Source organism: Rhamphochromis sp. 'chilingali' (genome assembly GCF_963969265.1).
Source record: "Rhamphochromis sp. 'chilingali' genome assembly, chromosome: 12".
Classification (NCBI taxonomy): Eukaryota; Metazoa; Chordata; class Actinopteri; order Cichliformes; family Cichlidae; genus Rhamphochromis; species Rhamphochromis sp. 'chilingali'.
The window spans coordinates 24,514,513-24,531,424 of record NC_137939.1 but is presented as its reverse complement, the minus strand read 5'-3'; the positions used below and the strand labels follow the sequence as shown (position 1 = coordinate 24,531,424).

General features: G+C 42.1%; 1 protein-coding gene across 6 annotated transcripts in view; it reads left to right on the top strand.

The window, feature by feature from the left end:
* The window catches only part of tmcc1a (transmembrane and coiled-coil domain family 1a), a 49,269-nt gene that overhangs the window by 13,244 nt on the left and 19,113 nt on the right, over positions 1 to 16,912 (top strand). The window contains exons 3-4 of one of the 6 annotated variants that reach the window (XM_080899737.1): positions 731 to 776; positions 1,170 to 2,091. In XM_080899737.1, coding sequence (XP_080755863.1) covers positions 1,417 to 2,091 — 675 coding nt within the window. In that variant the 5' untranslated portion in view covers positions 731 to 776; positions 1,170 to 1,416. Of the gene's footprint in view, positions 1 to 730; positions 777 to 1,078; positions 2,092 to 5,524; positions 6,092 to 6,810; positions 8,184 to 16,912 lie in introns of those variants that run through there. The other 5 variants (XM_080899739.1, XM_080899742.1, XM_080899738.1 and 2 more) reach the window with 5 other exon arrangements.

Sequence of the window (16,912 nt, the reverse complement as noted above, 5' to 3'; positions counted from 1 at the left end):
CTTTTGGCAGTGACAGTGTAGCTGTTGCAAGAACTGATATGACACTTGCATGTTGCTTCCTCCTCCACCCCCTTCTGTCTGTTGTGAGATGTGTGTGAGTGAGTGTGTGTGCCTGTCTGATAAACCTTGCGTTATTCTTTATGGGCAGGCAGTGCAGCTAAAGGAATGATATAGTTTGGGTATATAGCTGTGCCTCCCCAGGGTTTTGAATGATCTAGACTTGCTTGCTTGTTTTGCTGTCCTTAATGGGAGCAGCTTTTCATGCTGCAGGGAGACTCAGGCTGCCTTCCCATCTATGAGGTGATCACTGATCAACCAATAAGGTTGCTCAGAAAGACTCCTTCTATTTTAGCAGGTGTCTTCTCTGTTATTTTGCCGATGGCTTGTATTGTGTCAGACGGCACAGGATTTCATGCACTCTGTGACACTACTCTATATGCTGTTTCTGCTGAGGAAATCCTTATCCCTCGATACTTCCTCAGGGCAAGGAGAGAATGCCTTTGGGGATTTGAAATTACTTCCTTGAGAACCACACAAACACATGCAAACATACAGTGTTTCCATGTGTTTGTGTCTTCTGTTCAGTGGAGCGTACATATTCACGGTAGCGGATTGGAATCAGGAAGCGGTGCTGATATTTCTTATAAGGTCAACGACTGATGATTGAAGTTCTGAATCTTAAAAATGATTCAATCTTTGGTCTTTTTCCATCTGTCCATCTTCCTCTTAGGTAACCCAGACGAGTGAGTCACATTAGAATGACAGTTTGGCTGATGGTAGGTGGGTTTTTCTTCTTCTGATGTTAGTCATCATCTTTTTTCCCCTTCTCTCACTCCTCTTTTCATCTCCTCCTTTTTTACTATTCTGATTGCATCCCATCCAGGCTGTTTATAATCTTAACATGCACACTTATTTAGTCTATATTTTTCGTCTTTTTGCCTCTTTTGTGTTATTTTAATTGTGCTAGTTTACCAAGATCCAGCTTAATTTACTTTATTCCTACCCAATAATTGATAATGACATATTGACATTGAAATAATATCAATTATTATCAAACACTGGAACAAAAATGTTAAGATGCAAATGTTGTGTATGTGAAAGTTAGGGTTTGCACCTGGATCTAGGTAACTTTTCATCCACTCATAATCCATCTCCTTTCTCTGTGTTAGACCAGAATGACCACTTGTTCCTGAGTCAAAGATGCATGCTCCCTTTTGGATCCCTCTGACCGCCAATGAGCTGATCCAACCCTCCCATCACAGTCCAATCACCACTTCCACTGTCCTCTGCTGATCTCTGCTGTTTTCTAGTCTTCTCCCCCTCAGTCAGTGATCTAGTCTGACCATCTGCATGCCTGACAGAGAGGAAGGGAGGCATTCGAAGGTTGTTTGATTGGACAGATTCTCTCTGCTATTCATGAAGAGTCAGCAGGACAATATGCAGCAGGGAGACAAAAGTCAAATGGCGCCAGAGGGGGTGGGACCCAGTTCAGGTTCTGTGACAAGGGGGTCACAAGGCTCAGGTTTGAAGAGGGCCTTTTCTGAGTCAGATCACCCTTCCTTGATTAAGATGAGCCAAAACGCCAGGGCGAGCATGGGGGTTCTTGGCCAGGGTTTGAAGCAGCTGTTCCAACAGCAGCGTAAACGTCTCTCCCTCTCTCGCTCCACCATCACTTCCTCATCATCCTCCTCATCTTCCTCTGTGGTGTCAGCATGTGGCACTTCCCCTTGTGCCCCTGAGGATGCCTCAGAGTCTTGTTGTCCTGACTCTGACATCTTCTCTGCTCCTATGGTTCCTTCTGCAGCTGGCCAGGGCTCAGCCGCTGCAGGCATGATGAGGCGTGGGACCAGCCTGCAGAGCCGGCGAAGTAAGGGTTCTGGGTCGGGATCTGGGAGTGGAGATCGTGATCCTCTTCTGAAAGGTAGCCCTCAAGCCCCGCAACGCCGCTACACCCATGATCCGCAGCAACATATTAGCCGCCCACGCTCCTCCTCCACCACCGATACCACACCCAGCAGCCCTGCCCCAGGATATTCCAGCGGCGATGCATTGCTGTCATCAGGTTACCAGTCCACAGAAGAGACAGACAGGGTAGGTGACAGGAGCCATTAATCATAATCATTACACAAGTTTATTGATGTGCCTCTGTTTTTCTATTCAGTAGTGTCAGACCTCATTTGTCAGTGAACTGTCAAACAAAAGCTGAGGTTCATTTTGCTGCTAATGTAAATTTTCCTGCTGTTCAACAGTGAACGCTCTGAGATGGGCCTGCTCTGTGTCATTACTGCTGTTGGATTTTCCCAATGCTGACTATTGTTCTAGTAAAATTGAGCTATTATTCAAGGCATGCACACACATGTAGAGTGTATATAGAACGGTGTACTCCAAGGTCTGGCTAACTTTACTATCAAGAGAGACATTTTTGAGCAACTTTTGACATATTATAATAAAGGTGGCAGCCTATTAAATATAAATTAGCCCATCAAACTCAGTAATAGGAATAAATAATTAAAATCTTTTACCACATGTGATCACTCTGCAGTGGGCTGTTGCATGCATGCATTTTTAATTTAAGAATATAATAACATATGTTGTGTTGCATGTCTAAAGCATCAAAAAGGTTTACTTATTTATTACCAACAAAACTGAACAATATCATGTATTTTTTAGCCAAGAGTCAACCTTTAAAGAAGAGTGACTATAAAGATATTATGGCCACTGTGAATCCTACCACTCGTATTTTAATATCCATAGTTTATTCTCCTCCCACTGAGACCTCTGAGTTTGTCCTCTCCCTGGATGTGAAGCATTTGACCATGTAGAGTGGGAGTATCTATACACAAACTTAGAATAAAATTACATTTTGGGTCAAAATTGGATAAAATTGCTATATCTCCCCATATGGAAAAGATACATATAAATCTTATAAAGTTTGTATCTGTCTTGTGTGAAACTTGTATGAAAAGCATACAAGAGTGAAAACAGATATAAGATCCCTTGAAAAATTATTGTTTTGGATACTTACTAAAACAATATATGAAAGTAATGAGAAAGTGGCCACTTTCATGAGTAAATCATATAAGTTTTTACTATTTCTTTTCCATATGGGTCTCCCCTTCAGTCCATCTTTGATAAGAAAAAAAAGCCACGTCCAGTTGTAATTTTGACTAAATTCCAGCCACAGAGGCAGTGAAAGCGAATTAATCTGTCCACGTATTGTTTGGAGTTCATATGTAAACTGACTTGAGGTTGCTGAAGTCATTTAATTGTATATAAATCTATGGCAGCCATGACAATTGAGGGTCATCAAAGTTAAAAGAATAAGACAATCAGGCCACAGACATATTAAGTGTTTCTTTAAAATCCTTGTATTGGCTGCACATTTTTGCAGTCACTTAAATGATGAATAAAAGTTCAAATGTTGAAAAAAAAATCCAATTAATTTCCATGTTCATATTTCTCAGTTAAAAAAATCTAAACCAAAGTGAGCCACAAGAGGTGGACAAAAGAGCTGCATGAGCTCCAGAAAAGCAGGTTCTCCACCGCTGGTGTAGTCAGTGTTGAAATATAGGCTCAGGATTAACAATAGACACATGCCCATATGAACACAACTAGAGGTGTAGCTTGTTTTAATTTAATTATAAAAAATCCTTTTCTATCATGCATCCACTTGAAGTAATAAAGGTCATAATCCAGCCTTTGGAAAGTATTTATACAAAGAACAAAAGTATATCTGAAAATATCATTATGTGATGCAGATTACGTAAGTATCCTCTAAAATGGGACTATTTTATGACCTGTTTGCCTCTTTGTCTTACAGCAATATAATAACTTCAGATAAACCTATAGGAATAAAGACTACTAGACTTTGTTATTCCTTTTCACTGAATGTACATGACAAAAGGTTAAGACAGCTTTCTACTTTCTGTCTTAAATAACTTCATTAGGTTGCCACCTGGATTGCTAAGCAATAAACAAAAGTTAAATCACTTTCCAACCTTATTACTGTGCTGTCTTTAAGTTCATTCACAAAAGTACTGTAAGGTGTGGCTTTTTTGAGGATTGCATGAGGAAAGGAAGACTAATAATTGCTGCAATTCAGTAGTTACCAGCTTCAAAATTCACCTATTAAGTAAAACTTGTGTAATAGATTTGCAATATTTTGATTGCTCTGTAACTGGATCATTAAGGGTAGACTGATGTGACATTTCTGCAGTGTCTGTTTCTTAAACTTTTTCACTTTTCTATTCCACAAAAAAGGCGATGTTCAATGACCACGAAATCTCAACCCCTAACTTGTATGTTAATTACACTGACATTGCTCATTGCTTTGTTTTGTTGCTTTTTTGTGGTGCAAAAAGAAACAAAAAACTGCAGACCCCACAATGTGTAAGCCATTGATATTCGTTTTTCTTTTTCTTTATTTGCTTGTTTTCAGCCATTTAGCTGCCGTTTCTTAATGGAAGTGCTTTTATCTTCCTACGTAATTTGCTTGTAAAAGTTGACCTTAAGTTCTGACTTTAACCACCTTTGGTGTTCCTGACTCCAGTTGTTTCTCATTACCACTAGAGGGCGCTGTTAGATCAGCCTTCCTGCTGTGAGCAGCACTGGGCTTGGTTCATGTGTTGGGAGTGTTTGCTTTATGAGCTCATGTTTGTTGTAGACCAGACTGATCCTTTTGGATAATGAAGTAAGCCATGCCAAGAAAAAGCATCAATGTGTCATAGACAGAAGGACGTCTGGCTATCTGGCTTTTAAGCCAGTGGTGGGGAGTAAGTCTAGGCCAGTGGGCCTTGATATCCACATTAAGCAGCAGGCTATAATGTGTGAGCTAAATTTAGTAAAGCCCTCTCCTCTTTCTTCATCTGTAAAACCAAGTATACTTCATTCCTGCATGAATGACCTCACCTTGAGTGACAGAGCAAGGCTGAGAGCCAGTCATCTGTGCTCCATTAGTCTTGCTGCTATGATGGACGACCATCAACCTTTCTAAGTTCTGCTGCTTGACCTTGGCAGAGGTTATAACCTGTCTGGCTCTTCTCTTAACTACCATCATAGTCATGTCTCCACACTACAACACAGCAATGCAATTAAGGTTATCGAGCGGTCGCCGTGGTTACCCTGAAACTTGCTTTCTTGGGACTACGCCCTGCTTAGGTTGTCATAGTAACAGCATGGTTGACCTTGGAGGTGTGTGAGGTCTGCTGCTAGTGGAGGTTGAGTGTTGCATCAAGAATGATGGATGTTCGGTGAACGATCAATTTTCTTCATTGATCGTCGCACTTCTTTTTTCTTTCTTGCTTTCTCCCTTTCTGAACATCCCCCCCACCCCCTCGTCCCTCATTATTCCTCTGTCTTTCCCTCCCTGTCCCCCTCCTCTGTCCCTGGAGAGAGTTAATACAGATAGTCAGCTGGTCCCTCCTCCTTCTCCTCCTCCTCCTCTCCAATCTCCCCCTCCTTCCTCTCATCCTCTGCCACCACCTTCGCTTCACCCCACCCTTCAGCCTACTGACAGGAAGCAGGAGGCAACCTTGCCTTGTCCTAGATGAGTGAGAGCTGTGTGTGAATCACTCCTGTGTTCAGAAGAGGATGTGGAGGGTTGTGTGCATGTGTGAACGTAAGACCTCATTTCATCTGCGTTCCAGATTCTCTGAGTGTGTGTGTGTGTGTGTGTATTTATTGAATATTCTTTGTGTATAGACAGCCATGTGGTGTGAGTATTTTGTCTGAGTGACTGTATCTTGTGAGAGAAAGAGATTTGCTCAGGGGATCACTGTGAATATGAGTAGAGGGCAACACGGCTGAGCTGTTATTATCTCCTTTTGCTCTCCCTCCCTTTTTTTCACCCCACTTGTGTTTGCATAGTAGATGACTAGAGCGGTGTGGACTACAAATGTGTGTGCACATGGATCTTTGGAGAGGATGGTAGCATGTGTGCCTTTGGCGTGAGTGTGGAGTGTACTATGTGAGGCGGTGTGTACTTTGGTAGGATATCAGCAGAGAGGAGTAGAACAGGGGATCCAGCTGTGGGTCCGTCACTCAGGCAGTCAGGATGGTGCAGCGCTTCAGTCTTCGTAGACAGTACTCCAAGGTAAGCTTAAACACACTTGGCTTGTCACTAAAACCACGTGTCTTCCTGTCTCCATGCTACAGATCCATTTACAGCTGAAGCCCGGTTTGTATTACATTTTTGCTGCCAGCCTTGTATTATCTCTGTAATACTTGTGTCATGCATTACCATTTTTCCATCTCTCTTCCTTTCTTTATCTTCCTGCTATTTGATAATATGCCAGAAACTGGGGATTCTTTGAGTTTGGTTCAGAAGAGCAGTCAAAATGAACAAACTGACTCTGTTATCATGTGCAGAGGCAGTTCATGATTAAGTATAAAGCATTGTTTGCTCACTTCTTTGATACCAGCAGTCTTTACAGTAAACTGATTTTCTTTTGATCCTTCATTCCCTGTTAAGCAATTCAGTCATCAGTGTGATCAGTGATCAGTGTTTGCACTTTATCTTCGCTCTTGTTAAACAGTAACTCATTCTCCAGTGGTGAGATTGGTAGCATGAAGTCGACTGGCGCCATTACAGAGGGACGTAATTATTGGTAAATGTTGTGTTTGATTATTGCTTATTAGGGAGCATTTATGACTCACTTTTTTTTTTTTTTTTTTTTTTTAAATGACATCAGAAACAGCAGTATGCGACATTACGTGATGGCAGAGCTTCAGTTCATCCTTTGTCTTTTTTTTTTTTTTTTTTTTTTTTTTAATAGATAGGACAGGGGGAATGAATGAGAGAAAGAGGGGGAGAGAAAGAAAGAAAACCAAAGGGGAGAAGAGACGGTGAGAAGGGGGGGGAAGAGAGAGAAAAAAAAAAAGAACTCCTGGGTCACCTGTATGGAGAAAAAAAAAAAAAACAAACAAAAAAAAAAAACAAACAGAGGAGACAGCAAACAACAAAGAGCAACATAATAATAGAGAAAACAAAGCACCATCACAATAAACTAGCTAGTCATAGATATCAATATTTACTAAATAATAAACGATATTGTGCAGCACGCAAGATAGACAGCGCACAGTGTGCTTTGAGGCAGCAGCCAAGAAAGCTTTAGTCCGCGTCTGTGAATACCCATGTGTGCATACCTGTGTGGATCAGCATGCTTGCATTCCAAAGGTTTCTCCATGTAATGATCTGCTAGGGAGTGTGGGGGGGCCACAGCCCCGTCCTCCAGGGTGTGAAGCGGGTATGGAGGAGATCAAAACTCCAGACATCCAGAGGCCCCCAGAACACAAGAGACCATGGAAGACCAACAGAGGGGCAGCCGCGCCACTGTTCCAGTAAGAGCTGAGGAGAGTCCCAGATGAGGGCTCACTCAGCAGCCGCGGAGCAGAAGTCAGGGGGAGTTGCAGTGACGCGCCCGTGAGCTCCGCCGGCCCCCAGCTGTGCCTGAGTGACCGAGCCCCAGGCCGAGAGGCCGGGGGCACCCCACCTCCAAAGGGGCCCGAGCGAGCCCCAGGCCCCAGGCCCCGACAAGCGGCCGCCAAGGAGTGAGCCGGTGTGTACCCGGACGCCCACCCCCAGACACAAAGAACCACCAACACACCGACACCTGAGGGAGTCCGCCACCGGCAGGGGAAGTGGTGGTGGGTGGAGATAGGCCTCCAAACCTTGGAGGGCCTGAGGTGTCCCCAGAGAGGTGGCGTCTGATACCCAACCTGACATATAGACACAGACATACAGGCACACACAGACACAAACATCCATTCCCACCCTCATGCTCTCATATGCACTCACTCCACACTCAACCAACGTGGAGACAGACATAAAGAGACGCTGTACACACAATCACACTCCCCAAGCGTACTCTACAAACCGGGTCTAGGTACCCTTGCCCCTGGAGGGGGGAATTGCACCCAGACCCAGGTGGTGTTACCCTTTTCCCTGCGGTGGGGAGAGGCAGACCACCCCGACTCCGCAGCAGCAGGGAGGCCCCACACCCCAGACCGCAGTCGGACGGCCAACTCCTCCTACTAGCCCTCCCGCTCCAGCAGGCCGCAGAGAATGGGGGTGGGAGAAGACTCCAAACCTCCCTCCACCCGCTCATTGTAGTGTTGATGCATATGTGTTCTAAGGTGCAATTAAAACCCAGGAGGGCATGGAGCTACCTGCCAAGGAGCAGCAGGTAAGCGCATAGTCCCTCCTGCTAGCCCTCAATGACTAAGTGTATTTAAAATTGAGAGGTGGGCAACGACGTCAGGGGTGAGGTATACACCCTGATGACTCACTTACAATAACACTCTGTTGGCTGTGCTCTAAAACTGACTATGGGTTTAATGTATCTCTCCCCTGATGCCAGTGTTGTTAAACTGAGTAGAAGGCTTGTGTTGGAAATCAGCAGCAGGTCCGTTAAAAGCCTGCTGTTCTGCAGGTGGTGCTCAGCCTGTGAGCTATAATTACAATTAACTGCTGATTAATTGATTGACTGATTACACCCATACTATTTGTTCTTAACACCATGTTATAAGGCTGTCAGATGCTCATGTGCTAAGAAATGTCAGTGTGTACATGCGCAAATGCTCCGGGCAGACAGATGCACGGTGTCACTTTTAGAAAGACTAGAACCCAGAGTGATAGAGTATAATCTGGTCTACATCCTATTCAAAGAGAGACAAAGTGATAGAGTAGGAGTAAAAAGATATAGAACGTGAAAGGCTACAAGGTGCGAAATGCTCAGCTTCAGGAAGGCTGACTCATTTTGGACAGGAGATGGTGAGGGACAGCCGAGTAGACTCTGGTGTGATATGAGCTACTGAGAAGAAATAAAAACACCAGCCAAACCTTAAGGCTACTTCTCTCACACTAAGAGTTTTGTATCTGAGAGAGATGAAGCAGTCTTTGTCTTGGGAGATCATAATCTCCTCCAGGGCCTGTCTGCGAATGCTCACTATCCGCATCCCATCCAAAAGTGGGCTGTCGGGAAATACTGTAAAGGAAAGAGGTCGGGTAGGTGACCCCTTCTCTTTCCCTTAAGCCACATCTCCACATGCACACCTGTGTTCCTGTTCATCCTTTGTCTTCTGTTGTTTATCTTTTTATTTTGGCATGCTGTGCTCTGTAGAAAAGCCCCAAATCTGCACAGTTTTATAATTTGCTAATTCAAACTGAAAATGCACTCAAATGTGTGTTTTGTTATAGCTGTATCGTAAGATAGGATGTACTTTTTTTTGGTAAGTTATTTAGTTATTAAATGGTTTAAATTAGCTTATTATATTAAATTGAGTATATTTTACATTTGTTTTGAATTTAATACAAAAATTTTGATCCCGTCGTAATAATCAGTAACAATTTGACTGAAAACTAAACATGAATCTCAGAATATATGCAGCTCTTTTGCCTTAGTGACAACATTTTCTCAGGCTGGCAGGGACACTGTGAGCTTGTTGATAAATGTTTTCCTAACATGATATGACAGTGTTGTCTTGTCTGTCTTTCTCAGTCTCATCCTATCCATCCATTTTAGCCACTTGAAGGTCGCTGGGGGGCTGAAGCCTATCCCAGCTGTCACGGGGTGAAAGGTGGGGTACACCCTGGTCAGATCACCACTATATCATAGGGCCAACACACACAGATAGACAATTACACCAGTTTACTTAACATACATGTCTTTAGGCTATGGTAGGAATCCGGAGTACCCAGAGAGAACCGGGAACAGGGAGTACATGGAAACTCCACACAGAACAGCCCAGCTGGCTGGTGGATTTGAACCCAGCCAGACCACCAGACCTTTGCTAATCTCTGCAGCACTGTCCCCATGTGCTCAGATAAATATTCAGTGGGGTTAAGGTCCAGTGTCCTTGATTTTCCTGGCTTTATTTAATTGTTACAACGCGTTGAGTCATGTTAGCCTTCATAATCATGTTGTATGAATCTTTCTCTAAAAAGATGGATGCACCCGGGGAATGTAGCATCTCTGAAGCACAGGTTGCTCTTTCTACTAATCAAATTGTCATTGATTGAGTCATGTAATCAGCTCCAGACTAAAACGCCCCAACAGTGATTCTTTATGTATTGATAGTATCATTGTCTCTCATTAAATCTACCAGTATCACCTTTTCCATTCAAACACTGTGAAATGCAGGCATGTTTTAGCATGAGGTTTTGCTATTTCTTTTTTTTTTTTTACTCTCCTGAGATATAGTTTAGAGATAGCTGCTCCTGCTCTGAGCTTCTTTTGTTGTTGAGTCTATAGTATCTAGTATATATAGCTTCTTCAATATGATAAGAGACAAATTGGTCTCTGACTAGCAGCCAGTGTAGGAATCCTAATATGGGAGATACGTGGTACATGATGAATCCATCTAGATGTCTGATGACTCTATAGTTTTTGGATGCATTGGTTGGAGGATGTGTTGCAATACCTGCCCACCAACTGCAGTATCTTAGGGTGGTGGGCAGCTCTGGGGACTGGTGCGAACTGAACTGTCTGCAACTTAGCGTCACAAAATAACAAACCTGAGGGTTGGTTGGAGATCCAAAAAGTCTCCATTACTGCTCTTTTAATAATGAAAGAGTTCATTCTTTTCTTTGTGGAGAATCTGGTCCTTCTGTAGTCTATAGGCCACATGTGCTAAAATCTGAGGGTGAATAATTATTGGCTTTTTAAATCTTTTAAGTTTTTAAACAGTGTTTTTATTCCTGATCTCCTAAAGATTCCATTTTTTAAAACACTGAGTGTTGTAGCCAGTTTCAGTGTGTTTTCTGTGGTCAGGTTGTTAATGATGTCTGGCAAAGAATAGATGTTTATGTAATAGCTTCATTTGGGCTCCCGGGTCACATTCAGCCTATTCAAGGAAGTCGCAAATGCACTGATTGAATAGAGGAAGTGACAGATTTTCATCTATATGTGGATCTCTCTGTTTGTGGTCATATACGTCTTTTACTCTTTCTGTGCTGTCTTTCTTTTGAACCTTTCATTTAGTGCACCTGAAATTTGTAAGTGTTTAAAAATTCAAATTAAACTCCTATGTCTTTTTTTTCAAACATTTTATTACTGCTAAAACAAGTCTAACAATTATTTGTTTTCTGTTAATTAGCTTCTTAAATCAAAAGTAGTCATCAAAATTAAACTAATTGAAAAATCCATAGCAGCTACTCGCTTTCACACTTCAATTATGCATTTATGATTGGTAATTTTAACAGTTGCCCCTAATAGGACTGCTTTTTAGAAAGTGTTTGTTAAAAGCAATGACTTGTTAAAGAAGGGTTTGAGTTTTGTGTGTTGCTGTGGCAGTGTTTAAGAGAAAAGCAGAGGGGAGAAGTGTCGGTGGAAGGAACTGAACTTCACCTGGTCCCCCGAGGCTTGTTCTGTCCCTGCTACTTTAACATCCCCATCACTGCACTCCCATCGTCTCTCACCTCCTCAGGCTATTGGCTGTGTGTTGATGAAAGCGTTTTTGACCTTTGCATCAGGACAGAACAGCTCATCCTAGAACTATTTTAGTGACATTGAGTTTTTTTGAAATCGGCAAAAGACAAGCATGATGTCTCGCTTACCCAGAGTGCTGATGCAAATGAATGGTAAAGTCTTAACAAACCCCTGCCACAGCAGATTGCCCTTTAGTCACATAAAGACAGAAACAGAAGCAGGCAGTCAGACTCGTGTATAATCAAACAACTGAGTTTCGATTGACTTTTAGCAAAGAGAGAGAGCGCGTGTGTGTGTTTGTGTGTGTGTGGAGGCAGGGGAGAGCCACGGGGATGATGAAGCATGTGCTCTTAGTACACACTGGAGGTGATCTCATCTCAGCCTGTTCACTAACCACCAGCCTGTAGCAAATTTTGTTTTCAGGCTCTATCTGTGTGTTTGTGTGTGTGCTGTCAGTGCACCATCACGACTATGTGGTTGTTGACTGAAATTAGGATGCAGCATAAAGCAATCAGTTGGCAGCTTGTGATGTTGTTGACTTTCGGGCAGACACTGAAATTGTTCTCAAATGCTTCTGTCTTCCTTAACTTTCCCCTCCTAGCATTGTAGGGGAAAGTTTTCATTCCTGTCATCTCTCACTCTCACTCTTCTTTTTTTGCTTATCTATGAAAACAAAGTCTTCTCTTTTGTTCATGTAAGTGTGTAAATATTGCCTTGTCTACTTTTTCTGAGACCATTGAGTTCAACTAAAACATCAGTGATGTGTTTCTGTCGTGGTTGATTTAAATTCTATACTGTGGCTGATCATTGATCACCTAAGCAAACACTAATATCAACAGTGGATTTAATACAATGGATGCTCTGTTCTTTATCACATCTTGTTTTGAGCTCTCTCATTACTTGTATTACTTGCTTGCTGTGACTTTTGTGTGTCTGTGCAAGTATTTGATGTGTTTGCTCAAATAAGCATCCAATTTAGTCAAGTTCTTCACCACTACGAGACACCAGAACATTTTCAGTGCTTTACTTGGCTGATAAATGTAATTCTTTGGCAAGATATTTACCCATCTGGTGTTTTGGTGTTTCCAGAGATTGCAGTAAGGTCTCCCCCACTTCTTGACACTTTGGCAAATTTGGAGTCTATAATGACCTGCCAACCAGTAAGTGTTATGACATATCATACCCTATCCCACGTGGATGCTTTGTAAAGATTACTGGTAGAAGTAATGAAGTATGATTATTGTGAGAAGAATTTGTGTCCAATTTTTGCAGCACAGTATGAGGTAAGGTCACCATTTCAAATTTAGCCAAAGATATATTTAGAGATATTTCAAACTGTCATCTTGGACTGCCCAAAGTCATGCAATACACGTGTCCGTTTGCGGATGTGTGGGCAAATGTTCTACATTAATTTGATTTCTCCTTTTATGCAACTACCTGTAGTTCTCTATTTATCTTTCAGACTCTGAGATTTCTCCACTTGTGGGAAATCTCATGCGGTTTCCTCCAGCATCTAAAATTAAACCCGAAGTTTCCTTGCTGAACAAGCATGTGAATCTGCTACACTGCTTGTTACTCATGTGTCACACTTCCTCAGCAGCTTTTCTGACTTCACTGTTTTGATCTCCACACCCCCTTTACCTTGTCACTGTTTTCCTTGTTTCATGTCTTAGAGGCAGTCCTTCTTAAGCGCTCACTCTCTCGGGCTTCCTCTCATCTGTGTCCAGTGCTCAGACAGTGTAGCCAGTTACCCATCTCCATAGTAACAGGGTGATGTTCAAAGAGGTTTGCAGCAGCTTTGCTCAGCTGAATGCTTGCAGGTTTGCTGTCAGATCTCGCAGCCACCTCATCTGCTTGAGTAGTGCAATAACACCTTCCTAGAGGAGAGAGAAGTGCTTCCTAAAATTAGACTCCTGTGCAGTTTTCCAGATCTTCCAATCTAATGTTGTACACTATGTAAATAAGCACTTTCTTGTCATGTGGAATGGCATCATATCGCTTGTTCGCTTATTGCTTATGACTATTTCCTGTTTTCATTCTCTTTTAATGTAAAGTTGGAATTTGGCAGTTAGAATAAATTACTTGTATTAGGCAATTTACCAGACCCCAGCTGGAGTTCTTTACAGTAAATGTCTAACTCTAGAGTAGATTTCGTGCTTAGGCTTTAGTATGCAATGTGTGCATACATATGCACTGTGTGTGTGTGTGTGTGTGTGTGTGTGTGTGTGTGTGTGTGTGTGTGTGTGTGTGTGTGTGTGTGTGTGTGTGTTTCTGTGTTTTCCTTTGTGTGTGCTTGAACTCTACACCTCTCTGTTTGTGTTCCCTTTGAAGCATATCCTCAACCTGTTTAATTAAGCTCTTGAATATTCATGTAGTTGTACATATAGGCCAACGCCTTTTTTCCGGTCCTGCATGCTGTTAGTATTCACAACACTAGTCTGGCACTCATGCTCACAGCAAAGGTTAACAGTTAATGAATAAAAAGTCATTTTATGTGTGAAATTCTTGTTGAAACGTCCCTCCAGATGTTATGGTGTGAAAGGAAGAAAACAGGAAAGACCTCTGTGTTGAGCTGGGGTAGGGGAATGTTTGAAACACTGATGCAATGGTGTATGGGTAAAGGTCGATGTTGATCAGAAAGATGGATAGACTTTTGGAGAAAAGAAGAAAATCTCTGAGGTTCTTTTTTTTTCTCTCAGTTCCCTCTTAGTTTTCTAATCTGGGTCTGAATGAGGAAGAAGCCTGCTGTGCCTTCTTTGCCTATTCTATTAATAGACAACTGTCTGAACCAGTGTTAACCAAGTTCACTTTCAAGTGTGTCTGAATGATGTTATTTATCTATAACCCCCCCCCCCCCCCAGAAATATATATTTATGCAATTTTTAAGGTTTCCATAATCTTGTGTGTTACTAGACCTCTTTGTCTCTTGTGAGAAAGACGCAGTTGAAAGTAGCTTTTGTTAGACCTCTTTATTAGAGCTTTTCCAAAGATGAATTGCATTTTTATGTTTAATTATGTGGTTGCTTGAGTACACCGCCACCCCCTCTTAAAATAATATGATTTAACTTTAACCATATTTAAAAAAAAAAAAAAAAAGTTTAATTGGGTGTCTGTGCATGAGGTCGCGTGCATATATGTGCACATGTCAGCAAGAAGTCTCCGTGGGTCATCGTTTGTGTATTTATTTTGGTCCTGCAGCTGGTCCTTCCTCTTTGGCCTCGTGTGAGTATATGTGACACTAGTGTGGGCACGCATGTGTGTCTTTGTTGTTTTCTCAGCCGTTCCAAGGTTGCTACATACTTGGTCAGTCACTCGCTGAGAATATTTGGGTCAACCTTAACCTACATGTCTGTTCCCCGGACACCGTCCCCTGTCCCAGTCCATCTTTAGTTTGCACACTGCTTGCTTTCATTTATCCAGCTGCCAGTATTAGCTCTGAATTTGATTTCCTTCAGCTTGGTCGTCAAAATAAACTAGCTGCATCTATCTGATGAAGTGTTTTCTTTAGTTTTCTGCTCCTTATTCAGATAGACCAGCGGATTGTTTTCAAAGGGAAATTGCTCATTCTGAGAGATGGAGAGCAGAGAAACAGACTAAGAGAGGTCGTGCTCTGCATCCCTGCCACTCCCTGTGCAGTCTATATCATTCGCCTGACTCTGTTGAATTATGGATGAAACTATTTATCGCTGAGCTCAGCTCTGCTCCACTGACCCACTTGCACACACATTTCAAATCTGGTCAGAATCTCTCGGGAAATCTCATCATATTTTCCTTTTTACTAATAACCAGAGCCATTCCTCTCATTCTCATGTGTGTCAATTTGTAGCAATCCCAGGAATCTCCATTTTCTCACTGTCCACCTCTTACAAGGTCTCCCGTCTGTACTGGACATCACATCATTGAAATGAGTTGTGTTTTTTGTGTCAAGAGAGAGTTTATATTGAATTTGATTGTGGTTGCCTTTTCCTCCTCATTGATATAGACACATCTTTAATTTTCTGGCAATATCTCCTCTCTAGATCTCCTGTCTTGTAAATTAATATAGGCAATTACATTATTTCTACTTTCCATCTCCATGACATGTCCCTCCTTCATCTCTGTTCATATTATCAGCCAACAAGTCATCTGTGTGCTTTGATGTTACTCACTAATCAGAGCTGAATTGTGCTACAACAAAGGCCTGCACGTCTGTCAGCAGGACAAGTGATAGCGGAAGAATGCAATAAAAATACAACAAAACCTTGAGTTTATTGACAGGAAACCTGTCAGGAAATGAAATACCAGACAAAGCACTAACACAGGGGACAGCAGTCGACACACATCATGTAGCATCGTTGTGCTTTAGCTCCCCCTTGTGGATAATAAGCAATACTACTCATTGAGTAGTTGGTTGTGTAAATTTGTGAGATTCTCTTATAGTTTTATGTTTTGATCTCTTGATCTCAATAGCAGCAGAAACTAATTTATTAAACCAGGTATTATTTATTAAAATGTAGACCTATGTTGAATATGTCAGATAATACGGGGCATCAATCTTTAATGAGAGCAGGTAGAGTAGCAATGGCAGGAAAGGGGCAGACAGAGCTGTTATAAATTATGGTTGTATTGAATCACTTAAATGGAACTGGGCCATCATTAACTTAATAAATGGCACATGTAAGTAAAAAAAAAAAAAAAGTTTAATTTTCACCAAAGAAACCCAAGCAGTGTATTTCCTGAGTCACAAAAATTATGTTTGTGTGACTCAGGATAATGCATGCATAACATGCACGCAAACGTATTGCTTGATTGCGTGCATATGTTGTGAAATTAGTCTCAGTACACAAGATACCCAGAGCCACCAAACTTTGTTTTTCAAGATAGTCTTAATCTGGAAACAAGAGAAGAAGATTTTCATTAGATTTAGCTGCCCTGTAACGACATGAGCTTCCTACTAGACAAGTGCCTCTACTCATTATCTGTCTTCCTGTTATGAAATCGGCTGCTTCTTAGTGGAGGCTTGCAAAACTTCTGAAACAGTACCCAGAGGCCAGACCATCCAATAAGTCTGCTTAAAAGTGAGTAGTGAGATTAACACAGAGGCAAAAAGTGAGAAGAGGCCAGACTAAATAATCCTCCAGGGCCAAAAAGCTGGGACTGCTTGTTCTGGATTCTTCATCTTCCTGCTTATGAATAGGCTGGCTGTGTTTGGGCTTACATACTGCCCCATGGTACCGAACATTGTGCAGCATCCTGCCAGACTAAGTCTGCATTTTGGGTCGGTGCCCTTTCTGTTCCACGTTGCATAACCAGGATGACTGAGTATAAACAGAAGCAGGGCCAATAAATGCCAGCTACCACCAATAGACCAACACCGTGTCTCCCCATGAACCCACTCTTATGTTTTCCTGCACGTATACGCACACTGCTTTCCTGTGTACACTTTGACACATCCATTACTCACATCACAGCATCACATCCACATTCAGACTTAGAAACTTAATGGA